Source organism: Eschrichtius robustus, chromosome 14, assembly GCF_028021215.1.
Source record: "Eschrichtius robustus isolate mEscRob2 chromosome 14, mEscRob2.pri, whole genome shotgun sequence".
NCBI lineage: Eukaryota > Metazoa > Chordata > Mammalia > Artiodactyla > Eschrichtiidae > Eschrichtius > Eschrichtius robustus.
In genome coordinates this window covers 50,962,748-50,989,277 of record NC_090837.1, presented here as the reverse complement: position 1 = coordinate 50,989,277, position 26,530 = coordinate 50,962,748, and the positions used below count along the sequence as shown (strand labels likewise).

The 26,530-nt window shown below is 45.5% G+C and overlaps 1 protein-coding gene across 2 annotated transcripts; it reads left to right on the top strand.

Annotated features, from left to right (window-relative positions):
• The first annotated feature begins 36 nt into the window (after positions 1–36).
• Positions 37–21,912, top strand: INO80C (INO80 complex subunit C). 2 transcript variants are annotated; one of them, XM_068563680.1, is made up of 5 exons: positions 37–341; positions 14,739–14,849; positions 15,817–15,928; positions 16,690–16,757; positions 21,535–21,912. In XM_068563680.1, exons 1-5 carry the CDS (start codon positions 186–188, stop codon positions 21,664–21,666), a joined length of 579 nt encoding a protein of 192 aa, XP_068419781.1. In that variant the 5' UTR covers positions 37–185; the 3' UTR covers positions 21,667–21,912. The 2 variants fall into 2 exon arrangements, with proteins under 2 accessions (XP_068419781.1, XP_068419782.1); XM_068563681.1 differs by lacking the exon at positions 37–341 and adding an exon at positions 6,263–6,548.
• The last annotated feature ends 4,618 nt before the right edge of the window (positions 21,913–26,530 follow it).

Sequence of the window (26,530 nt, the reverse complement as noted above, 5' to 3'; positions counted from 1 at the left end):
CGGAAGGAAGAGACAGCTCCGAGCTCCGCCTTTTAGATTTGGCCGAGAGAAGTCAACGAAAGCTGTCGGGAGTCCAGGCCGGGTTTTCAAAAGCATTAAGACGGAAGTAACGGCGGGCCGGAAGTTGCAGGGCCTGCACTGGGACCGAAGTGGGGAGGGGGGTAGGAGGAAGACTCGGGGTAGGAATGGCGGCTCAAATTCCAATTGTGGCCACCACTTCCACTCCGGGGATAGCCCGGAACAGCAAGAAGAGGCCGGCCAGTCCTTTCCACAACGGCAGCAGCGCCGGGGGCTATACCGCCAGTAAGAAGAAAAAGGTGTCCGCCTCCGGCTTTGCGCAGGTACGCTGTCACACCCCTAGTCTGCGCGTTGCCGGGGCGGAGAGCGCGTGCGCCGGGCTGCGGGGCCGGGCACTGGGAGGCGGGGCGCCTCGCGTGGGCGGGGCCATGCAGTCGTACCTCTTGGGTAAACGCAGGTGTCTGGTGCAAATGAAACATTTTTTCCCCTTAGTTTGCATACGTGGAGTTTGGTTAAAGAACGACCCGCGTTGCATTGTCCATGAGGAGAACTGGGGAGGTGGGGAGGTTGTTATTGCCTTACTAGTAGAGACGCCCCTTCCCGTCGGGGTCGCGATTAGAGCGAGGCTCGGGACTTTTCTTTATGTGAGTTTCAGTCAACCAGAAGTTCTCCTCTCTCACCTTCGTCCATTCTGCAGACATTTACCGAGTGCCTGTGAGGTGCAGAGCGCCCTAATGAACCGTGTGGAGGAACACAAAGATGTATTGATACAGATGATTTCCCTCATCCTCAGAAAAGTGCTTTTTTGACCCTCAGTTTCCCTGTCCCAAAGTGCGTTTGGTCTTACCTCATGCGGTTGTTATGAGGATTCAATAAGATCATGGCCCTAAGCTCGGAGCACAGCGCCTGGCACAGACTTCACAGCATCTGGGCGATCGGGGCTCCGCAATTCCAGCAAAGAATTTTCAGCAGAAGAGTAGCTTGGTTGATGAGTGTTTTTCTTGGCTGCTGCATTTTACTTAAAGCAATGAGAAAGCAAAGATGTACTGTGTTATTTTGTGCTCTCCAACACATGGCGTGGCATCCTAAACCCAGAACGACATTCTAGAGATATTAACTATCTATGGCTTCCTTCGTCGATAGTTGGTAGTGCATTTTTTCCTTTTAAAATACTTTATTGATGTATGATTGGCATACAGTAAAATGCCCAAATCTTAAGAGTACTGATCAATGACTTTACATATGTATCCACCGATGTGGCCAGCATCCAGATTAAGATAGAGAGCATTTCCAAGAGCCCCAGAATATTCCCTGGTGACCCTTTCCAGTTAGTACTCTCTTCCCTCCCTGCCAGAGGTAACCAGTACTCTGACATCTCTCCCCATAGATTGACTTTGCGTTTTTGAGCAGAATATAAGTGGAATCATACAGAGCATATTCTCTTGTGTCTGTTTGGATTTCTCTGTGAAAAAATGTTTGTGAGAGTTATTCATTCATTCATGTTATTACCTGTATCAGTACATAGAGTATATTGTGTAAATATACCACAACTGATGAACATTTGAGTTATTTACAGTTTTTGCTCTTATGCATAAGCCGTTCTGAACATTCCTAAAAATCTGGGTAGATACATGCTTTCATTTCTCTTGGGTAAATGGGTAGTAGTGGAATTGCTGGATCATAAGGTAGACACACATTGAATTTAGAAGTTGTTAAACAGTATTTCCCAAAGTAGTTGCACTATTGTGCATTCTGAGCAGCAGAGTATGAGAGTTCCAGTTGCTCTACAACCTCAACAATACTTGGCATCAAGTCTTTAATTTTAGCCATTCTGATGGTTGTGTCATGGTACTTCTTTGTTTTAATTTTTGTGTCTCAGATTACTAATGATGTCATCACTATTTAATTTGCTTTTGACCATTCCGATATCTTCTGTGAAGTGCCTGATTTTTTTCTCATTGTGTTGTTGTTTTTTGGGGGTTTTTTAAATTGTTAATGTATAGGAGTTCTTTATATATTATTGGTTGGAGTCCTTTGCCAGATATATGCATTGCAAGTACTTGCTCCCAGTATGTGCACGGTGCATGTTGATATCCAGCTGTGCTGAGACCAAGGAATGTAGTCAGTACATATTGGGAGGAATGACTGTTTTGACCCTAAAGGTAGCATTGATCATCAGCTCTCCCACAGCAGGCTTCAGAGAGTGGACGAATGACTTCAGGACGCTGGGAATTCCCAGTAACCCAGCTTGGTGGAAATCACAACTCTGGTGGTCTTAGAGCTCTCAGTGAGGGGAAGGGCTGCCTAGGTACTCCCTGTGGGTCTTCTCCATCTCATCAGCCTCAGCGAATCCTCAGGCTAGAAAGAGAAGGGCATTCCCTGGAATAGTGAATTCTTTTCTTTGTTCTCCTCTTCCCAGCTGGCATTTAACTAATGAGGTATATAGCCAGTTACCTGACTCCCACCCTCAGCATCTCATGAAGAAGGGAAAAAACTTGGCTTCTATCTCCAGAAAGGAGTCTTAGTTTTTTGTTTTTTTTTTTCCTGCTCTAACATAGCATTCCATCCTAGTTCCCTTGTCCACAGCAAATGCAGGCATTTGCGCAATGCTGCCCTGAGGGCTGTCTGGAATCTTCCTGAATTGACCCTTATCTGTGTCCCCTCCTCAGCCTTTCTGTCCCGTTTCAGTTGAGCTCAGTCAGCAAGAATTTATTTCTGTTATGTCTCCAGCAGTATGCTTAAGACATTTCAAGGGATTATAGCTTGTCCCTGCCATCCCAAAATCCTTCCAGGAGGAGAGAATGACCTACACATATTGTATTAGTTTTCTACTGCTGTCGTAACGAATGACCACAAATTTAGTAGCTTAAATAACACCCATTTATTAGTTCCTGGTTCTGTAGGTCAGAAGTCCTGGCACAACAAGACTAGTTTGGTTCCCTGCACAGGGTGTCACCAAGCTGAAACCAAAGAGTTGGCCGGGCTAGTTTGTTGCCTGGATGCTCTGGGGGAAAATCTTTTTTTGAGGCTCATTCCGGTCGTTGGCAGAATTCAGTTCTTCGCAGTGGTAGGGCTGCGGCCCCTGTCTCCTTGCTGTCGATTTGTCACTGTCCACACTCCTAGCCACGTGGCCTCCTCCATCTTTATTTATTTATTTATTCATTATTATTGGAGTATAATTGCTTTACAATGTTGTGTTAGTGTCTGCTGTACAACGAAGTGAATCAGCTATATGTATACATATATCCCCTCCCTCTTGGACCTCCCTCCCACCCTCCCCCCTTCCCACCCATCTAGGTCACCACAGAGCACCCGGCTGAGCTCCCTGAGCTATACAGTAGGTTCCCACTCGCTAGCTATTTTACACATGGTAGTGTATATATGTCAATCCCAATCTCCCAGTTCATCCCACCCCCCTTACCCCCACCCCCTGTCCACACTTCCATTCTCTACATCCACATCTCTATTCCTGCCCCACAAATAGGCTCCTCTGTGCCCTTTTTCTAGATCCCACATATATGCCTTAATATATGATATTTGTTTTTCTCTTTCTGACTTACTTCACTCCGTATGACAGACTCTGGGTCCATCCACGTCTCTACAGATGACCCAATTTCATTCCTTTTTATGGCTGAGTAATATTCCATTGTATATATGTACCACATCTTCTTTATCTGTGAAGCCAGCTATGGAGAATCTCTTTTGTGTCTAATCTCTCTCACACCTCAAATGTCTCTGACTTCTCTTGTCTCTGGCTCTGAACCAGCTTTAGAGAGCTTGTGTGATTAGGGCAGGCCCACCAGGATAGTCTCTTGTTTAAGATCAGCTGACTTGAGACCTTAATTATATGTCAAATATAAGATATATATTGCAAACCCCTTAAATATATCTCAGATCCCTTCACAGTGGTACGTACATTAGTGGTGCGTTTGCTTAAAAATGGGGAGAAGGTGTGTGTACACCAGAGGCCGGGAATCTTAAGGGCCATCTCTGAATTCTACCTATCACATATCTGAAACAATTAGGAAAATCTCGTCATTTCTAACCATGTCCCAAAGCCGATTATAGGTCTTCTCTGGTATTGGTGCCTTAGTGGTGGGACACAGGAAGATGAGGATTCAGCGTAGGTGATGGTCATCAGAGAAGGAGAGGTGGGGAGGGAGAAGAGGGACTAGAGGTGGCCTTTGAGGGGTGGTGGGTTTGGATGGGGAAGGCCTTCCAGAGTCGGCACTGTGTACGTGTATCAGATTGCTCAAGGTTTCATCAGTGAGAAATGAGTGGTTTTTTTTAATATAAATGATTGTAGTTCTTGAGTTAAAAGGGACTTTAGAGATCTTTCAGTATCTAAATTTCAGTAGTTTCCGCTATTTTGTATCTTACAAAAAAGCAGTGTCTGTAAAACTTTCATGGGATTTAAAAATTTACAAAGGACATTTACATAGACATTAGAGTGCTTTTTAAAATTGGTGAAAATAACTCAATGGAGTCTTAAGGTGGGTTTTACTTTCCAGAATGTGCATGCTATTTCTAAAGTAAAATTGAGTGACTAGATGAAATTTAAAGGGCTTTCTGCTTGGAAGTCCTCAGGGGTTGAAGGGAATATTTTTGATCTAAAAGTATTCTGAGCAAAGCATTTATAGACGTCTCCTTTATGTCAGCCCTAGAAAATGGTATTAAATAGTTTAATAGGACTAAAACAATATTGTTTTATTATTCCATCAAGATGAATCTTTAGTTCAGCAGAAATTATTGATGTTTATGCTTGCTAAGTTGTACAGATTGTCACAGAATTACAATTCTGTGTTTGGATTTATATTTTCAGTGTAACTAATGTAGTTATTGATTAATTACATCAGAATCTGGAAAGTGCCATCTCCCACCCATTCTGGTCATGATATTTTGAAAATGATTAGTGTTAACTTGGGTTGGAGAACAGATACACTGTGCTGTGCTAAAGTGAAAGAAGTCATGATAAATAATAATAATATTTATTGGGCATTTAGTGTGTACCAAATGTTGTTCTACGCACTTTCTAAGTACTATCTCATTTAATTCTCTGTGAATTGTTATTCTACAGGTAAAAAGACAGGAGCATAGAGAGGTTAAGTAACTTTTCCATGGTCACACAGCTAACAAGTCGTAGGGTCAGTATTGGGACCGAGACAGACCGTCCAGAGTCCACATTTTTTTTTCTTGACTGCCTCTCTTAATATCACTCTTACCACTGTCTACCTTAGAAGATGTAATTGGATCTCTAATGTAACCAAATCCAAGGTGCAGAGAAAAGCTTTGGGAGGGGATTTTATTAGCTCAATACAGGGCATTATAGACTTTCCAAGTGCCTATTCAAGTTAATAAAATCTACAGAGAAACCTAATTGACCTATAGACTGAGTGTTACCTAATAGGCTGATTTGTGATGGTGAAGCAGTTAGCAAAGCATCTAAATAAGTTGAGAGGCAGCAGTTGCTTCTTTAGAAGGTTAGTGCAGAGTGCAGGTGATGGTAGAATCTTCTGTAGTTGGAGGCATCCAGAGAACACTGGACTGATTTGATTTATTCATCTAAAAAATAATCATTCTACCCCACCTTGTAAAAAAGTCATGATAATGTTAGTTTTCTTTTTTCTATTTTAAAGTGGACACAAAACGTCAGCCAGTCTTCTTCCTGCACAATTACTATAATTTGTGTTTCCTACGTGTTGATATGGTTTTTCATAAACTATATGTGGTGTGTAACATTGCATGCCCTGCTTTTCACTTAGCACTGTTTTCTCTTTGTTTGTTTGCTTTTAGCTGCACCACACAACATATGGGATGTGGGATCTTAGTTCCACGACCAGGGATCGAACCTGCGCCCCCTGCACTGGAAGCGCAGAGTCTTAACCACTGGACCGCCAGGGAAGTCCCACTTAGCACTGTTTCTTGACCCTTTCTCTATGTTGATAGTCTTCTCAAGGAATTAAGTGCTCTTATTTAATTGACTTGATTGAATGTTAGGTTGCATCTCACTTTTTTGGTGTTGCAAGTAACCCTACAGTAACCCTGCAGTTTTAGACTAGGGTCAGGTATTTGAATCTAGACTACTGTTAGATAGATGTAACTGGGCATTGGATTCATGAATGATAAGACAGAGGACATTTGTCTCCCTTCTGTGTAACCACAGACAGAAGGCCCCCTTTCAGTCTGAGTCAGGGCCCTGCAGGCTGCCAAGGAGACACGAAGTGGTGCATTTGGGCTCTGGTCGGGCGAGCTGAGGCCTTGCTGACTCTGGAGCAGTCCTTTGATGGCGGGCCGGGTTCCTCTTCCTTGGGACTTAATCAGCTCTTTTCGTGCTGCAAAGAGAGGACAGCCCTTAGGGCCGGGCGTCATTCCTTTCCTCTGATCTCAGGGCTTTTGTGTCTTGGGGCGGGACAGTTCAGCTCCTAAAGTCTCTTAGTGTTAATAAGGGTTTAGTAACATGGAAACTATACATCATTTCAGATTGTACTTCATTGCAGCCCAGCCTCACAGACTTGATCGTCCCCTTGACGGTACGTCTCTCCCTCTCATCCCATCACTAACAGAGCCGGGCGTCCAGCTTGGCTGAAGCCCAGGGGAAGGGAAGAACGAGGGCGCAGTACCATGGAGGGTGGGTTTAAAGAGGAAAGGAAAGCAGAAAACCCCGCTCAGGGCCCAGAGTCGGGTGTTGTTTTACATCTGGTCAGAGAGGGAAGCAAGCCTTCACTGTTGCAGAGGCAGCAACCGGCCCCAGATTGACATGGCCTAGTTGGTGTCAGGATGGCGTCCTTTCCTGTCCCATCCTCAGCGTGACTCCTCAGCGGGGGTTCGGCCTGCTGACGAGGGAGGAGATGAGGATGGGGTGACCAGACAAACAGGAGGGTTCGGTTCTGGAAGTCAGCGCTTGAGCGCATCACCCTCACCCGCTTCTTCCTGCTGGAGCGGCTGATGCAGACTCCCGACCCTCTCTTCTCATTGCCTCCCGTCCTCTGTCCTCTGTCCGCCGGCATGTCCTCTCCCAGGGGGGGCTCCCAGACGTGCCAACCCATGTGGGCTGCAAGGCACCTGCTTTCCTCCGCCGCCTCTGGGGCCGCACCCCTGCCCAAGTCCCGCGAGGTGTTTCTGCTGCGTCCTCCTGGGTCTCCTGGGGCCTGGGAGCAAACAGCCGACCTCAAAGGATGCCCTTGTTCCCTGCCGGGATTTCACTGTGCACCCGGCGCCTTTGAGCCCCCCACTAAGGAGTCAGGGAAGAAGCAGACACAGAGAGGGAGGAACGCAGACCCACAAGAAAAAGCCGAGGTCCCTGCTGAGGACGGTGGCCTGCAACCCGGGCGTGTTCCATGGGTGGTTCTGGAATCACCATAGGAGGCCTTGGGGCCTGGTTCTTCATTTCCCTCTAGTATCTCCTCTTTGCTTCTGAACAGTTCCGTTTGTTTATTGTCTCCCAGATGGAAACAACATTATGTAAGCAGTCATTTTCTTTATGAAAAACTCAAATGAAGTTGAAACTTCCAGTGGATCTGGCCCCGGGAAACCTCTTTCACATTCCACCTGTTTTTCCTGAGTTGGCCCTGGCTGGCTTGGCTTTTCTGCTCTGACGTGATGCTCACTGCATAGTTAGTAGGGTTGTTTTTCTCTCTCTCCCTTAACTTAGGCTGCCCTGTAGGCCCAGCCTCCTGACGGTCCCCACCCACCGGCCTGCTCCTAGCTGGCGTCTTGCTGCGCCCTTGTGAATTGTCGGATTCCTGGGGAAAACAGCCCCTATCCTTCTCCTGACGCTGGCAGGTGGCCTGCTCACCTCACAGGCCTTCCAGTCAGTGGGCCTGGGCTTCCCCCTTCGGCACTGTGCCACCGCCTCTTGACAGAGCAGGCCCCTGTCACTCTTCTACATCTGCATGCCAGCCATTGCTTCCTCCGCAGGGCCCGTGGCTCATTCGCTGCTAGGTTGGCAGCTGGCTGTGTGCGGGGAAGGGTCTCACATGGCCACTGTATTTTTTTAATCCTCTAAATATTTTAGTGTGGATTTCCTAAAACCAAAGGCATTCTCATACATATATAACAGCAGTACAGTGGTCAAATTTAGGGAATGAACGTTGAAGCGACACTGATACCTCATATACAGACCTTATTCTCGTCCTTTGTCTGGTCCAGGGTCCAGCCTAGGCTCACGCTTTGCACTAAGCTGTCATGTCTTTTTAGCCTCCTGTCATGTGGAACAGTTCTTCAGTCTTTATCTTTCGTGACCATGACACTTCGGAAGAGCACTGCTCATTGTTTCATAGACGCTTCCTCAGTTCGGGCTTGTCTGATATTTCCTCGTGGTTAGGTTTGGGTGATACATTTTTGGCAGGAGTAGAGAAGGATGCTGTTCCCTTCTCGGCGCTTCATGTCGTGGAACTTGGTGTCGATCCATCCCGCTGCGGATGATGTGTCTGTGAGCACTTAGGAAGTTAGTGTCTGCCAGTTTTCTCCACTATGAAGTTATTATTTTTCTGTTTGTATTAAAGTATCAGTGTCTTGAGACTGTGTATATCCTGTTTCTCTTCACACTTGCCAACCACTTTTAGTGTCTGTTGATGGTTCCTGCCTGCAACAGTTATTATAGTGGTGGTTGCCAAATGGTGATTTTCTAATTCCTTCTTTCCTTCTACAATTATTAGTTAGAATCCTGCTGTGAGCAAGAGCTTTCTCTTCTCTCCCATTTCCTTTGCATTCTTACAGTCAGTGTTTGTATTCATCCATTCTCATTTTGTTCTCTGGGTTACAATCCATTACTAGCCTTCTTCATTCAGTCTTTCATAAATGTATTTGTTTGTTTATTTGTAACAGCTTTATTGACATATGATTTGTATACCATAAAATTCACACTTTTAGAATGTACAGTTCAGTGGTTTATAGTAAATTTACTGAGTTGTGCAACCATCACTACTATCTTATTGTCGAGTATTTCCATGACCGCCCAAAGCAACCCCCTACCCATTACCAGTCACTCCCCATTCCCCTGTCCTGCCAGCTCCTGACAACCACTGATCTACTTTCTATCTCTATGAATTTGACTACTTTAGGTACCTCAGATAAGTGGAATCATACAATATGTGGCTTTTTGTGTCTGGCTTCTTTCAGTTAGCATAATATATTCAAGGTTTATCCATGTTGTAGCATGTATCAGTACTTCATTCCTTCCTACAATTGAATAATACTCCATTGTATGGATAAGCCACAGTTTGTTTATGCATTCATTAGTTGATGGACATTTAGGTTGTTTATGCTTTTGAGCTATTATGAATAATGCTTCTATGACTATTTATATATGGATTTTTGCATAGACATATGTTTTCAATTCTCTTGGGTATATACCTAGGAGTTGAATTATTGGGTCATATGATAAATCTATGTTTAACATTTTGAGGGCCCAGCAGACTGTTTTTTTTTTATTACATCTTTATTGGAGTATATTTGCTCTACAATGTTGTGTTAGTTTCTGCTTTATAACAAAGTGAATCAGCTATATGTATACATATATCCCCATATCCCCTCCCTCTTGCATCTCCCTCCCACCCTCCCTATCCCACCCCTCTAGGTAGTCACAAAGCACCGAGCTGATCTCCCTGTGCTATGCGGCTGCTTCCCACTAGCTATCTATTTTACATTTGGTAGTGTATATATGTCAGTGCTACTCTCTCACTTCGTCCCAGCTTACCCGCTACCCGCCTGCCCCCCCACCCCGTGTCCTCAAGTACATTCTCTACGTCTGCGTCTTTATTCCTGTCCTGACCCTAGGTTCATCAGAACCAATTTTTTTTAGATTCCATATATATGTGTTAGCATATGGTATTTGTTTTTCTCTTTCTGATTTACTTCACTCTGTATGACAGACTCTAGGTCCATCCACCTCACTACAAATAACCCAATTTCATTTCTTTTTATGGCTGAGTAATATTCCATTGTATATATGTGCCACATCTTCTTTATCCATTCATTTGTCGATGGACACTTAGGTTGCTTCCATGCCCTGGCTATTGTAAATAGTGCCAGCAGACTGTTTTTCAAAGTGATTGCACCCTTTTACATTCTCACAAGCAATGTATGAGGGTTCTAGTTTCTCCACATCCTCACCAACACATTGTTATGTCCTTGAGTGTAGCCATACTAGCGGGTGTGAAGTGATATCTCATTGTGGTTTTGATTTCTATTTCCCTACTGACTCATGATGTTGAGCAAATTGTCCAGATGTGGCCAGTGGGAACCTCTTCAAACTGACTGCTATGTCCTTTAATTTACCCCCATCACTTTTCGAGTGCTCTAATGGACTTGAACTGTGTCCCTTCAAGGTTCATATGTTAAAGTCCTAACCCCCAGTATGCCTCAGAATGTTACTGTATTTAGAAATAATGCCATTAAAGAGGTAATTAAGGTTAAATGAGGTCATAAGGGTGGAGCCCTAATTCAATATGATTGGTGTCCTTATAAGAAGAGGGAAAGACAAGAAAGGGGTGGAGTGGGGATGGCGTGTATACAGAGGAAATGCCATGTGATGACACAGTGAGAAGATGGCCATCCACAAGCCAAAGAGATAGATCTCATAGAGAACAGACTTCTGGTTGCCAGGGTGGGGGGGGGGGGATGGGTTGGGAGTTGGGGTTAGCAGGTACAAACTATTATATATAGAATGGATAAACAACAAGGTCCTACTGTATAGCACAGAAAACTATACTCACTATCCTGTGATAAACTGTAGTGGAAAGAGTATGAAAAAGAATGTATATATATATGTATAACTGAGTCACTTTGCTGTACTGCAGAAATTAACACAACATTGTAAATCAACTATACTTCAATAAAATAAAATTTTAAAAAACAATTAAAAAAAGAGAGAGAGAGAGACAGGTCTCAGGAAAACCCAACCCTGCTGACATCTTCATCTTGAACTTCTAGTCTCCAGAACTGTAAGAAAATAAGTTTCTGTTATTTAAACCACCCAGTCCGTGGTATTTTGTTAGGCAGCTCTAGCAAACTGATACAAGCATTTTCTTCCTTTCTGGCACCACAAGGCTTATCTTGTACTTTCCTGCCCCAGACCTGGAATCAGCCATTTCTTCAAAGATTACTAGTTCTTGGAGAACAATATTTAGAAACCAGGATCTATACCTGGTGTCCCTATTGTTCATTGTTCCCAGCCATCTCCATGGAAGAGCTACAAAATGTAGGTGTGTGTGTGTGTAAGCGCCCCCCATGCTTTGACATCATATAGAATTTAAGAAACTCATGAGGCTAATGATAGTCTATTATATTTACCCCATTTTTTTTCACTCAGTCCATTGTTCCCCTTTTCTTTCTGAAGTTCCCAGTCTTCTGTTACTGTTTTTTTATGTTTTCATAGCAGTAGGTGATATCTGGACTTTCCAGTGCCATTGGATATGAGTTTCAGGAAACACTGAGCCTGGATCACTTAATGCCTCGGTATCCATTTCTGTGTTTATCTGTCTGTATATATGTTAGAAACCATGAATTCCTATTGCTAACCTGTGATTTCCATCCAATAGCACAAGGTTCATTCTAGCCGCCCCTCATTCCTTATTTGCCTCATCTTAGAAGGTGTGTAGTTTCAGAATTATTAACCCGTACCCTTGTGAGAAACAAACCTACCAATTATTCCTGGTTCTTTTTGCCTCTAACCTTAGGTTATATGGTCAGAATACTATGTTCACATCACTAACATTATTTCTCCCTTCCTCCCCTTCAGTGTGGTTGTGTTATTCATTCAAACCTCAGTTAAGTTGGTTTGTTTTTGTTTGTATTCCATTTTCTCTATCTGCTGCCCGATCCTTGTTGGTTGGTTTTATTTATTTGTTTGTTTGTATGTGAAACGTTAACATGGTTCAAAAGGTCAAAACTTTACAAATAACTATACTTGGAGAAGTTTACTCCTCTCTTGTCCTTTCCCATCTCCCCTTCCTCCCACCCTGTTCCCTTGTGCCCCATAGGTAACCAAGCCCAGTCGTTTCTGAATTATCCTTCCTGTGTTTCTTTGGGTTTGGCCACTGCATCCCATCCAGAGACGGTTCCTTACAGTGAGCTCCGGAGCATACACATCTCAAATACTGACGCTGGCATGGAGTGATGCTGCGTTGTCTTATTCCTTAACTCCAATCAGTTAATCAGTCAGTGATTATTTGGGGCTTACTCTGTGCCAGGCACCAGGTTAGATGCAGGGCACGGAAGACTGGCCCAGATGGTGAAGCAGGTTGTTCTGACCCCCTGTGCCTTCTCACCCTTGGAATCTGTCCCTTCCCTCATCTGCTTACCTCTCTCCTTTGTCTCTCCTTCTTCTGGTCTGTTGTTCCCTGCCTGTTTCACAAAGCTGCTGTTATTTCAGTGACTAACCAAGACTTAAATACTAACTATCAATCATGTATCCAATTTATGATATTACTCTTACAAATGGTCAACACTAAATAACATTGACAACTGGCCAGAACTACTCAAGGTAACGTTGGTTACTGATTAAATGTGATGGGAAAAATCAAATCTTCCTCATCAAATTGGGTCTCCCAGGACACGTATATGTGCAGAAATACTATGACCATGAAGGAAAAATCACAAGGGCAATAAAAAGTTGGTTATGTACAAAATGCTAAATCTAATCTTTGTTGTAAAAGTAAAGCTGACATGGACTAATCCCAATGGAAATTTTAGTGGAGCATAAATAAAAATGGAAAAAATGGAAACTCTTTATGCTTACAGAAAATGACTCCATGGATTCTGGACCAGAAAATACAAAATACAGGAGGGAGGGGGAGCAAGAGGGGAGGCTGGAGAGGAGGCCAGGAGGCCAGACTTTGTGCCTAATTCCCAGGGCGGTGGGAAGCACTGATGAGTTGTAAATAGGGGAGTTACGTCAAGTTTACATTTAGAAGTGTGTCGCTGAGTGTGCTGTAGAGAACGGAGAGGGCAAGATGTGTGCTTCTGAGGCCCTGCCCTGAACCCCAGAGCTGAGAAAGGGCCAGATGAAGGCGAAGGACTGTGGAGGGAGGGGAGGATAGGAAAAGAAAGAGAGAGAGAACTGTGGCTACAGATGGTGGGAAAAGGATGAGAAATTGGGGGTGTCTTAGTTCTTAGAGAGCGGATATCTGAGCTAGGCCTTGGAGGGGAGAAAAGTTAGGAAAGACCGTGAATGGGGGGAGGATAAGGTGAGGGGCAGTCCAGATAGAAGAGGGGTTGTGAGCAGAGGCGAGGGAGCCCACAGGAGAGACCCTGGAGAGGAGTCTCGGAAGGCGTGTGAGAAGAAACTGTTCGGGGAACTATTGCAGCAGGGCGGGTGGTCCCTGTCCCCCCCACCCCCCAGAACTCTCACACACTGCTGCTGGGAGTGTGAAAGAGTGCAGCCATTTAGGGAAATGATCTGTCAGTTTCTCATAAAGTTTATTCACCCTATAACCCATTCCACTAGTAGGTATTTACCCAGGAGAAGTAAAGACACATGTCCACATAAAGACTTGTACAGAATGTTCACAGCAGCTTTATTTATAATAGCTGAAGACTGAAAATGACCCACATTTCATCAACAAGAAAATGGACAGACAACATTGTGGTACATCCACACAGCGGAATACCGCTCTGCTGAGTGGTATACAAATTCTGTGAAACAGACTACCAGTCTATGCAGCGACATGGACAAACCTCAGAAACTTCATGCTGAGCTAAAGAAGCCAAACACAGCAAACAGTACATGCTGTCGGATTCCACTCATATAAATTTCTAGAACAGGCCAAAGTAACGTGGTGGAAATCAGAACAGTGGCTGCCTGAGGTTGGAAGGTATTGACTAGGAAGAGGCATGAGGGAACTTTCTGAGATGACGGAAATATTCTGCCTCGTTAGGGACCTGGATTACACAAGTGGAAGCATTTGGCAAAACTCATGAAACCTACACTTAAGATCTGCACATTTCACTGTATGTAAATTATATATCAATTAAAAAACAGTTTATTGCGGTCTGGGAAGATTGGAAGTAGCATTACAAATCAGAAGTGATTCCTTCCTTTGGCTTGTTTCTTCTTCCTGATTCTTGGCTTCAAAGGTCTTTTGTTTTAAAGTGCATTAGCCTGCTTGTCAGGGCACTCTCTGCCGCAGCCAGCTGACCGTGGCCCCCAGCCTGCTCTCCCATTATCCTCCGTGCTCAGAATGCCCACATCCTGTTGTGCCCTGACGCGTACCAGCTCCATCCTGGGTTCTCCAGCCGATGAGACCCTTAAAGGGGCTGGACCTTTTTTGGCTTAATGTTTCAGGACACAATTTGACAAGATGGGCAGGAGTAGGGGCCATGTGGTGTCACGGAGATGGTGGGGCCTTTGGAATTGGCTCCACCTGGGTTTGAATCCAGAGGTAATCCCTGTGTGGCCTTGAACCCGTATACCTGAGCCTCAGTTTTCTTCTGTGTAAACTGGGGATAATAGCACCCACCTTGTAGTAGTGAGACACCTGTGCTTGGCACTCAGGGGAGCCAGGAAGCCTGGCGGCTGGGGTCCTCGCTGCCTCTGCTGTGGCTTCTGCACAGCGGGTGCTGCTTCCAGGCTCTCCCCCGGTGCAGGCCGCCCGCTGGGGCTCTGGGTGCACCGTCTCCCCTCGCGTGTCCGGTGCTGTCATCTTACGTCTTGTTGAGAGCTGAGTTAGGAAGCTCAGCTAAAGGACACTGACCTCATACTATTCTTGTTATGTTTTAAGGGTATCAGCATGGAAGGCGTGAGTGAGAATAAAATGGTGCCCTCTGATTTTAGCACAGGACCTCTTGAAAAAGCTGCCAAACCTTTGCCATTTAAGGATCCCAACTTTGTGGTAAGCATCTAAGGTGTTTCAGAAATAAAAAACCAAACAACTATACCTCGGCCCCTGATCTCGCTGGGCCTGCAGCCCAGGCAGCACTGGTGCCCCGTCTCCATCAGCCCAAGTCACCACCTCCTCCACCGTGGGCTGTTGTAGGAGGGGTAGGGGCAGGAGAAGAAGGCCCTTCCTTTTGACCTCCCAGTGTGCCAATTCCCAAGGATTTTGGTGTCCTTTGTGGAATTCATTAAAGGATACCATTTTGAGAGTGGGTCACTTCCCCGATGATTGCTCACCTTCCTTCTCCATAAGATTTAGATGAGGCTTGAAATAATTAACTAAAAGAGGAGTGCTTGAGGGGTAGGATAAATTACATGATTCAGATTATACCATTGAAGTTTGTTTTTCATTAATTAGCTTTGAAAATACAGCGTTAACAGTGCCTGTAACAGATTTTTGTATTCCTTCCATTTTATTTTGTCATCGTCATAAGACAAAAAAGAAAAAAAATTTCCAGAAGGCTTGCTGTGCCATGATTGAGGCTTCCTTGGGTTTTCCTGGAGCACCACTAATTTACAAGGTGGAGACTGGCCCTCAGAAAGGAGTCTGGAGATGTGGTCATGAGTTTAAATCTAACTTTGTAGTAAATTTATTTTAAAGTAGTGGGAAATTCATGAGTGAATTCCCTAAAGTTAGACCCAATAAAGGATGTGATTTTCTATGTGCATATAAAAAAAAAAATTAACCTTTTGTTTCTACTCCATTACCAACTAACTCATATGTTTTGACAATCCAAAAGCCGTGTTTTTTTATAAGTAAGATTAAAGTGTATGGTGTAATACTTTTTAAAAAAGCCTTAGGGTACACTGACTGCTGATTGAATGAGGGGTTTATTACAGTTATGAATATGCATAAATGTCAGATACTGAAATGATCATCTCCACTGATTTCTGTTTCTTCTAATCCATGCTTTCGCCTCGAGCACTCTGGCCATGGTGGCGCAGCGGCTGGCAAGAAGAATAGAACCTGGAAGAACCTGAAACAGATTCTGGCTTCTGAAAGGGCATTGCCATGGCAACTGAACGATCCTAACTGTGAGCTGTCTAGAACCTCCGATGTGTTTATAATGTCAGACTAGGAACTTTCTTATAACAAACCCACATTATTGTGTTTGCATTCATGTAGAAACAATTTTTAGCTTGGGAATTTTACAGTGGCATCCATATAGGGAGATTATGTGTATATTTCCTCATAGCTGTATTCTGTGTTGAATCTGTGTGTTTGCGTTGTCATGGATGTGTGGTTTTTAGTGTCACTGTTAACATTTCAGTCTGCAGCAGTAGTATGCTGCAGTATTTCCAAATCTGTGTTATATGTTCTGCTCAACTTCCATGGAAAGTACAGGTTCGAACTTCCTTCCATCTCTTGCCCCACTGCACGTCTTTCATGGGGGTGACTCAGACGGGTGACAAGCGAACTAGTCAGTTGCCTGGGTGTGGACATTCCGGTGTCCGGATGCTCAGATCCAGTTAGTGGGTTGTTTGGCATCTCATCACATCAGTCCATGTAACCAGAGACAGTGAAAGTAGCTTGTGGGCAGATGAGCTTTCCGGTGGTTCTGCTGGAGTGGAGGGTCCCTGGGGACAGGGCAGAGCTGGATCTGGAGCCTGCACTTGGTCTATGACATCCTGCATTATTTCCCCAGAGAATTCTCTGGGTGCTGAATCACAAAGTAAAAAGTTCAGGAATATTATCAAGCAGTATTTTAGGGGGAAAAAAAAAGAAAAAAAAAGGGAAAGGATCTGCATGTTTTAAAGCCAGTTTAGTTCTTTTCTTTTCTTTTTTTTTTCCCCAGACTTCAGTATTGATGCTCCTCTATCCTTTAAACCAGCTAAGAAGTATTCTGATGTTTCAGGTCTTCTTGTGAGTATGATTACATCTCTATGTCTTACAACATTGAACTGAAAAGGAGATTTCACGGTACTGTCTATTTAGAAAGTGTTGGATATTGACACTGGTCCTGCCAGAGCCCGTGTACTCTGAACAGGTAATGGGTTTGTGCGGAAGCATTCACTCAGTTATTTAAGAGCGGCTGCAACCTGGGGCATCCATGTGGGCAGCCTGGAGCGAGGGTTGCTCCCGAAAGCAGGAGACCTGAGTGTTAGTTTCCCTTCCTCTGCTTGGTAACTATATGAGAGAACATGAAAGAAACAACAATTTCTCTTTTTTATTGCTGAAGTTTAAAAAAAAATTCCTGCAATTTAGAGATGATTGTATTGGGTTGGCCAAAAAGTTCGTTTGGGTTTTTCCATAAGATCTTATGGACAAACCTGAACAAATTTTTTGGCCAACCCAACACTTTAAAAAAAAAAATTTAAACTTCTTTAAAGAGGCACTATGGTAAAGATAGTGGTTTTCAAATTTATTTTTAAGCATCAGAATCCCTTTTCCAAATGAAATCTTTTACAGAATCCCCTGGAGCCCACCTGCCCACTGTGACCCCGTGTGGATCTGGTCCTCTGCCCTTCCCCCCACTCCCCACCCCAGGGACCCCTATGGTGCTTCTAGGGAACACAGTTTGAAAACCAGCAGTGCAGTTGGACAAGTGGGACTTGGGTAAGTCCCTGAACCTCAGCGACCCCAGAGAACCTCGTTTCCTTGTTTGCAGAATGTGGATGAAGTGTGGAACTTTCCGCTCGCCTTCTTCATCCTTTTTCATTATTATTAAATTTGGAAGATGGGCTTCTTCTCATAACTGTAGAAATAATGAGACACCTCACTTTTTGAAGCTCATATACAACATTTAAATGCTTTACCTTTACATGAAAATGTGTAACTCCAACTTCTGTAACACACTAAATTAATGATATACATTTTAGATTGGGAAAGATTTTTTATTATATTTTTGAAAATAATGTTAGTTTTCCTCTCTGAGTTAGTCATATGTTTTAGCTTTTCCTCCAGAGAGCACACACTCTAAAGAGTACTACAGACTTGTTAACATAGACCTTAAATATAATGATCCTAAAAAATAGGGAGAGTAGAAGCACTATAAAGTGACGTGTGTGTGTGTGTGTGTGTGTTGTGTGTTGGGTTCTTCGTTTTGCGTCCATTCATGGGCATGTATCTTTTTCGGAAGGTCCCCTGAGGGGACTTCCATTTGAGAAAAATATTGTAGTCTTATGCTATCTCTTGTCTACTGCCTGAAAGTAGTTGCCTCATCTATTTGACCCATTTTAATAGTTGTTTATGGAAGGAGGGCTCATCTGGCACAAGTTATTCTGTTATGGCCCAAAGTGGAAATTTCTCCCTGTACCATTTTGTGCTGAGCTTGTAGCAGCCGTGGTTTATGGCCAGACTTGGAGGGTGACCCCTTAGAATGTAGCTTTATCCTCACCACTATCAGGCAGCTCATTTAATAGTGGAGTGGTTTTCACACGTTAGGAGGCATGAAAATCATTTTGAGAAGCATTGTTCCAGGCCCCTTTATGCCATTGGCAAAGGACTTGTCATGTTATACATAACTAACCTCTTGCCCCACTATATGTAAGAATTAAGACATTCTGAATAAACAAAGAACTCTACCAAATCATTGAAAGACAATCCCATAGAAGAGTCAGCTAAAAGAATATGAATAGACAATTACAAGGAGGAAATACAGATGACCAATGAGCAGATGTTCAATCTCAATGATAATTAGGAAAAAGACTCATCAGGTAGGAAAGAAATGAAGACATTTGGTTACATACCTTGTCACCAACATAGAGAAATGGACATCCTCCTACATGGCTGTCTTGAGGTGGGAGTCACATTGGTACACATTCTCGGGAAAACGATTGGCACTACCTATCGAGACAAAAAGGTAGAGGCCTACGACCTAGCAATTTGCCTTCCAGCCAGCTCCCTAGAGAAATATTGTGTACAAGGAGCTTCATGCAGAAATGCTTATGAGAAAATGTGTGAGCAAAATATTGGAAACAACATAAAGTTCAACCAGTGGGCTAGGGCTGGGGAGTTCATACTATTCTGTGAGCTTGATGTATAGGTAACAACAGGGGTAAACTTCCAAGATGTGGTGCAAAGCAGGATAAGTAGCATGGTACCACTTCAGTAAAACTCAATACACAGTCACAAAAAAATACTGGGCACTTCTCTGGCGTGTTTGTATGTGTGTGTGAGGGTATATATATAAACAAGGTCTGGAAGGGTGCCTGCCTAGCAGCACTTTCCTCAGGGGAAGACAAAGGACTTCTGGATGGTAGATGGTAGTAAAAGGAGACTTTAGTCTTATTTGCAATGTTTTCTTTTTTTTGGAGGAGAATATGTTCACCTGTTACTTGTATAAATTAAACTTACGTAATTAAAAAATAAAGCCGGGCTCATGTTTACACTGACCCATCTGTTCCAGCCAGTGGCCATTTCCCCTGTGCTGGGGCCTGGCTGGAAGGGGTGCAGGGTCACACCTGTGTTCAGCCCTTGTTACAAGGCTGTGGAAAGTACTGCGGCTCTGGGTGAGATGGGGGAGCAGTATATACTGCCTGTCCCCCTGTAACAAGGGAGGCATTAAAGCCGTTTGCTGCCTGCCCTCTGGGCAGGGGGCCTTTGCTTCATTCAGGCTGGAGGGACGGAGCCCAGAGGAGGGCAGACCGCAGGAGTCCGGTTCTTTACTTGTTCATCTCTGAGGTGTCACCCAGCCTCCTTCCCTCTGTTCAGAATACTAGGTCAGGTCTGGTCCGTGCGAGTCTTTGTTTGACCTCTTTGTTGGTGCAACAGTTCTCTGTATTCCGCATTATTTGTTCAGCAGCCTTCTTGGCAGTGAGGCCTGAACTTGGGCAGGCCGGCTCGGCACAGTTTGGTGGTGGGAGTGAGGCAGCCACAGAGATGGAACCAGGCCAGGGCTGGTTCATCCATGGAGGCGAGATGATCAAAGCCAGACGCACATGCCTGCACCCCTGCTCGGAACTGCAGGGCAGCTCCCCTGCCAGTTAGTACATCTAACTGCCTCATGGCCAGGAGCCCTCAGAAGGGACCTGCTGCTGTTTTTCTAGTTAAGCCTTCCTTTATACGAGTGGCATGAAAGGAAATGTGGTACAGAAAGGCAATATCTAGATTAAGCCAAAGGATCAAAGTTTTGTTTTATATAGAGCTTTAATTAATTTTAGCTTTTTAGGAATAATCTCATTTTCCTGACACACAGACCTCAAATACCTTAGGGAGATCCCCAGTGATGGAACTGAAGACTTTTTAGAGCATGAGAAACCCATGACTAAGTTCCCTTCAGCTTGTTGCTTCTTCACCAAGCCTCCCTCCCTCCGTAGATCACGGCGCGTCTGGGTCCACGCAGAGACGACCAGCACTGGCGCAGACAATCCACCCCTGAGTAATTGGCTGTTATCTGTCTAGACGTTAATGGCATCTTTTATAATTTTTTAAAGGAGCTCCAAATGACTCACCCTCATGTTTTCTGTTTCAAAATCTGTAGGAGGCATGTGCCTTGAGGTAGATAGTAAGTGAATATTTTCTCCACTCTGCACATGGGGAGAACAGACCAAAAGAGAATTTTGATATATCAGTGGGAAACAAGTTCTCTTTTCTGTGACTCTCCCCATCGTTCATTTGTTTGTTCATTCACTCATCCCTCATTCATGGTAGCTGAAGGCCCACTGTGCGCTCTGCATCGCACTAGGAGACAGTACAGCCAGGATCCAGTGATAAGCAAGCCACAGGGTTCTTGCCTCGGGCAGGGTCATGAAGTCTAGGTCACAGCCCAGACTTCAGGCAAAGAGTCACACAGATAATAAACGTAAGAGCAACAGAGATAAGCATTCCACCAGAGATAGGGGTGCTGAGGTGAACGTGAGGATAGGGTCCTGACTGCCTGTGGGGGCAGATAAAGCTTCCGTGATGATGCGACTTCGGGGGCTGAGTCCTGAGGGATGAGCAGGTGGTTACTGGGCAAGGAAAGGGCAAATGGGCAGGACGGGAGGGGGGCGCTTAGAGCCGGGGTGGTTGGAACCGGACGGTGGGGACCCGTGGCTGAGGAAGGGGCTCGGGAGGAGGGGCCCAGGCAGGGTCTGAGGAGCTGTGCTGCGGACTGGGGCCATTGAGAGGTTTCATGAGGAAAGACACGATCGGAGCTGCAGGTTGTAAAGAGGCCCCTGGCTGCAGGTGTTGGATGGCAGCCCTTTCCAGTGGAGGAGGGTGGGTGGCCAGTCCGGCACCGCAGGGTAGCCCAGGGAGCCATGGAAGTGACCTGGGGGCGGTGAGGGGGAGCAGGAGAGGAGCGCACTGGGAGTAGGTGGCGTGGGGACGGGGTGCCCCCCCCCCCACCTTGGGTGACAGGTCCGGAGCATTTGTTTGAAGCAGCTGGAGTCTGAAGGCAGGGATCAGGGAGGGATGATCAGCATAAATTCAGTTTGGACCCTGTTGCTGGTAGCCCTGAGGCACCAACCAGAAGAGTCCCGGTGTCTGATGTGGTTATTCACCCTTCCTCCTGGCCATAGCCTGAAGCCTTTCTCAAGTCTGGGAAGATTAATGTGTCTTTGCCAAAGTGAGCGATTTAGCATTCTTGGTGACAGAGTCAGACATGATGAAGACATTTTTCACTTTCAGTAAAACAGAAAAATAATTTTTATCTTGATCTTACATCTCAACTCCGACAACAACTTTCTGCCCTTCTCTGTGCCTGTTTCTCACCCAGGCCAGCTACACTGACCCCCAGAGCAAGCTACGCTTCAGCACCATCGAAGAGTTTTCCTACATTCGGCGGCTGCCGTCCGACGTGGTAACGGGCTACCTGGCCCTGAGGAAGGCCACGAGCATCGTTCCCTGAGGCCGGAGAGACGGAGCATGAAGTGGAAAACTGTTTCAAAGGCAGACTTTGGACTCAACGTTTTGTTTTATGGAAACGAACTCATTCTGTCAATCTGGAAATGTCAGCGTTGGGCCTTGGAAAGAATGTTTGGCTTTAATTTAAGGAGGTTTTTTTGTTTTCCCTCCAAGTGTGATATTTCCTGTTGAATTAAATTATACTTCAGTTGTTGCCCCAAGTAAAGTTGTTTGACAAGAAAATATAAAATTGTGCTTTTAATTTAACCCAAGTAAGTCCTCGAACTTTTGCTTCAAAGCTATGGACTCTTATAACATGTTTAAAGACTCGACAGTGAGTCCGGACAATGAGGCTGAATTAGTCCTGATCCCGGGGACTCCCTCTCTGAGCATGCTCAAATTTGTCGCTGATCAGAATGCTTGGAAGAGGTCCAGAATTGGGGCTGGAGAAGCGAGAACTGAGGAACTCACCCTGTCACACTGGGTCAGTCCTCATTCTGGGCCTTGGCCTCTGAATCAGCCTCTCTTCCCTTCCCGGCCTCCAGAACCGAGAGAGATACGTCTGTTAGTTAAGCCACTGAGTGGTCTGTGGCATTTAGAGCAGCCTGAGCTGACTTAAAACAGCAGCCCCAGCCCCTTTCTGGAGGTGTGGGGTATGACCATTGTCACCCCTTCCAAGCAGGATGTCTGTCCTGGTACAGGATGCTGCCTGCTCCAGAACAGGGCCTGCTTCCCATCCTCTGAGAAGAGGAAGCGCTCCTGGGCCAGGAGAAGGAGACGTGCTCCAAGCTTCTCTGAGCCCCATTCCCACAGGTCTCTGGGGGGCGACAGTGGAACCAGACCCTGGGGCTTCCGGGCCAGAGCTGCCTGTGCTTTGGGTGGGTTAGGCCCCCAGGTGCCTTTGCTTTCTGAGGGAAAGCCCCTCCTGCACCCCTCTGGGCATAGAGAAAGGAAAAACAAAGCCGAGAGTCAGCTGGGGGCCAGCCTGCTGGGCAGGTGGCAGCTGCCGGGAACCTGGCTTTTCCTTTCCTCCGGGTGGGCGCGGCAGCCCCTGTGTCATTCAGCCCCTTCCCAGCAGCTGGTGGGGAGAGTGGGAGGGGTGCGGTGTGGCTTCTCCCTCCCCCACGGAAAGGGACTGAGGTGAGGCCAGGAGCGCGAGGACCTTCTCTAAGCCCGTGAGCTCTGAAGCCCTGGAGCCTGCGGCGCGGGGTCCTCAGGCCTCAGTGCTAACAGAACCACCCGAGGCCCCGCTGTCACACAGACAGGCGCCCATCCCCCAGGGGTCTGATCCACAGATCGGGGGTGGGGCCTGAGAATTTGCATTTCTAACAAATGATTCTGATGTTGCTGGCCCCAGGAACCGTACTTTGAAACCCACTGCTGACACGGAAGTTCTCTGCAAGACCAGAGGCTGCTTCCTGGGTTCCCACTTCGCTCCTGCGTCCCCTGCCTGCACTCAGCCTAGGAAACCCCCATGGAGCGAGTGAGTCGAGGGCCCTTCTTGCCTTGCTTCCACCTTCTATGACACAAAGAACACTTGGGGCAGGTGCACTTCTCTTCCGTGAAGACCCCCCGTTTGGACCATGCCCCAAGATCCTAACCATTTCTAGAAATGGAAATTCTAATCATTTCTAACACTGCTTGCTGGCCGCTACCTCAGTCCTGATTTCCGACTCCCCTGGGCCAGGTCCAGGAGGAAAAAGGATCCCTGCCTGGCACACGGCCACCGGGGGGTCCCACAGACCCCTGCAGGCCTCTCAGGGTTTGAGGGGGGTGGGTGTGCACCAGAGCCCCCGTCAGAGTCACCTGGGACCTGTTAAAATGCAGATTCCTGGGCCACACCCTACGCCTTCTAATCAATGCAGGGAGTGGGGCCCAGGCATCTGCATTTGACAAGTATCCCAGCGTGCCTGTGACGCACAGGAGGTTGAGACCGCCGCCTTCCGCAGGCAGAGGGGAAGCACGTGTGCTGGACACCTGGCTCCCTTCTTTCCTGTTCCCCTGCCAGGCCTTCCTTGCCAGCCCTTATTTTGGCCAGAGAGCTGAGTTCTGAAGGTCAGGTCACTTCTCTCACCCCAAGCAACAGGGATCCAGGCTGAGCCAAACTAAGCTTCGAGCTGTGAGCAGCTCCAAGAAGGAGTCCTCCCACAGGTTCTGAACAGGCAGGTAATTTGGTGCTGAAACAGCCCTCGCTGTGCATGCCTGGTCCAGCGGTTCTCAGCCCCGCTGTATGTTAGCATCACCTCTGCAGGGAGACAGAGGGGTGTAGAGGGAGGTGTCAAAATCCACAGGGATTCGGATTCAACTGGCCTGAGCTGGGAGCGGGCAGGGGGTGTGCTGCCGGGCATAGTATTTTTTAAACTCCCCAGATGATGCTGATGTGCAGCCAGTGTTGAGACCCTTGCTGCAGCTACAAAGAGAATATTTCCCATGGGGGATGGGGTATGTTTTCTAATTCACAGATCAGCTGGCTCTGTACACCCAGACTCATGGGCAGTTTGGAAGGGGGTTCCTGTGTGTGTGTGTGTGTGTGTGTTCAGGGGTGTGTGTGTCTATTTAGGATTCCTTTTTACACAGCTCCCCAGCACTGGAGTCAGAAACACAAATGTCACTGAAGATTCCTCCCTGCTCCATATTCATCCCTCATGTTCAATCCAACCCAAGCCCCATTTTTCTCACACTGATACTTCTCTTCTTTCAGCTCTGTTCCTGCCTGACCTCACTTCCTGTCTGGATGTTTTCAGTGTCCTCTTAAGTGCTCTTTCCAACAGTCTGACCCCCACCCCTCTGCTTTCCCCTCTGCTGTCAGAGGGCCTTTCCACAACTTTGGATGAACTTGACTTTGCCCATCACGGCACATCCACTCACTGGTGATTTGTCTGAGATACCTTGTCATTTCTGGCGCTGACCTGTAGTATCCAAAGGATGAACTCGGTCCTTTAAAAGAGAAAACAGTTGAAAAACCAGATTGTTTTCATAACACCAAACTGAGGTCCAATCTGCTCTGAGTGGAGTTTGACTCTTTCCCAATATCTGATACTTGTCTTTAATAGGAAGAAAGCAATCTACTATTGGGAACAGTTTAGAACTAACTACCTGTAATGTTGGACAAATGCTTTCGAGAGCTGAGGGCAGTCTGTGTGGATGAGAAGGACCCATTTTGTCCCCATCTCCCAAGTTAAAGCACGCATCCATCTGGATTTTGAATGTGTTTTGTAACTGGGCTAAAAGTATTTTCAATGAGAAATGTCTCACTTCTGAATCCATGGCCATCAGAAAGCAATACCAGATACTTGATGCTGTTTCCAGCAACCTATAACTGCGAGTTGGGAATGCTTAACTTAGCAAAAACAAAAGGTAAGGAAAGAAACTGATGGAGTACAGAGTAAAGAAACCAGAACAAAGAGGACAGATACCTTGGGAAGAGACTGAAAATGATGTCCTCTTGCAAATGCATGAAATGATTAGTGATGTTTAAAATAATGTTCTATCTGGTAGGAATGTGCAAGCCTTATTTGGATCCTGATTCAAACAAAAAGAAATTAAAACATTTTTGAAACAATTGGAAATTTGATATTTGATGATATTTAGGAACTCTTATGAATACTTTTAGTTGTGATAATGGTCTTGTCATGTTAAAAGAAAGGATTCATATCTTTTAGAAACACATACTGAAATATTTATGGATGGAATGATGTGCTATCTGGGATGTGCTTCAGGATAATATGGGAGAGAGGAAGTCGGTGTGAGTAGTGCTGAAGCAAGATTGGCCAGTAACTGTTGAAGCTGAGTGATGGGTACACAGAGGTTCATTACACTATTCTACTTTCATAGGTGTTTGAATTTCTTCATAATAAAAAGGTTTTCTTTAGAATATGATGTTTTTATTACTAAAAATTGTGATGAATTTTTACCTAAAATTGGTGGTCTGCATGAACATAAAGGGGCTTATGGAAGCTGAAGGTTTGAGAAATGCTGCTGAATGGTACATGGTCTTAAATAGAGGGAATACCCAATTCCCAAAGCATTTCACAAAGAATAGGTTGGAAGAAAAGAACAACACGTCAGGTGAAGTTGTCCTCAAGACGTTGGTTAATAGAGGTCTTCGTTGTGAGTTCCGTTGTCCTGGAGGGCTGTGAGAGTATTTCCCATGTAGGGGTAGGCGTGGGAGTAGAGAGACTAAAGACATCAGCTTCTAGTTCCTTCTGAGGAATAAATAAAATGTACTAGAGTGGGTTTGGGATGCATTAAAATGACTGTGGTTTGAGAAAATACCTGTTGATCTACTTCCTGATAGAATCTGCAATGTTTATACATCCATACAGAGAAGAAAATTAGATCTTCAAAGAACTAAGCACCTGGACAAACTGTTTTAGTTGAAGGAACTGCTTTCACAGAATTTGAACTACATTTATGCTTCTGTGCCTAGATTTAGGAACTGTATTGAAAGAAGTGAGGAGACACAGTCCTACAGAAATCCCTGTTGCATCTGTTGCAGAAATAGCCCTGAGGGGCCCCCACTGCCCTGCAGGGTTAAGCCTCCTAGTTTGGCACCCAGACGTGGAGCCTGATAGCCTAGGTTTGAATCTCATTTCTACAACTGACTAACTCTCTGGTCTTGGGCAAACTACTAACTTACTCTCAAATTCTCAGTTTCCTTATCTGTAAAGTGAGTGTCGTAATAATATCCCCCTGACATGATTGCCAGGATCAAATGAGAAAATGTCAGAAGAGCATTTAACTCAGTCCCTGGCCCACATGCAAACTGTGAACCGTGGTCCCTCACCTCTCCCTGGTCTCTGTATTAAAAAGGCGGATCTTTTTCTGACTTGCCGATATGCACCTTCTGCCTGATTATTCTGTCTCTT

What these genes read in the sequence shown, in the direction of transcription:
- INO80C (XM_068563680.1), top strand. Translation starts at nt 186, where the DNA reads ATGGCGGCTCAAATTCCAATTGTGGCCACCACTTCCACTCCGGGGATA. An exon ending in CCGCCTCCGGCTTTGCGCAG is followed by an intron (nt 342 to 14,738) that starts GTACGCTGTCAC and finishes TTATGTTTTAAG; the next exon opens with GGTATCAGCATGGAAGGCGT. An exon ending in GCAACTGAACGATCCTAACT is followed by an intron (nt 15,929 to 16,689) that starts GTGAGCTGTCTA and finishes TTTTTTCCCCAG; the next exon opens with ACTTCAGTATTGATGCTCCT.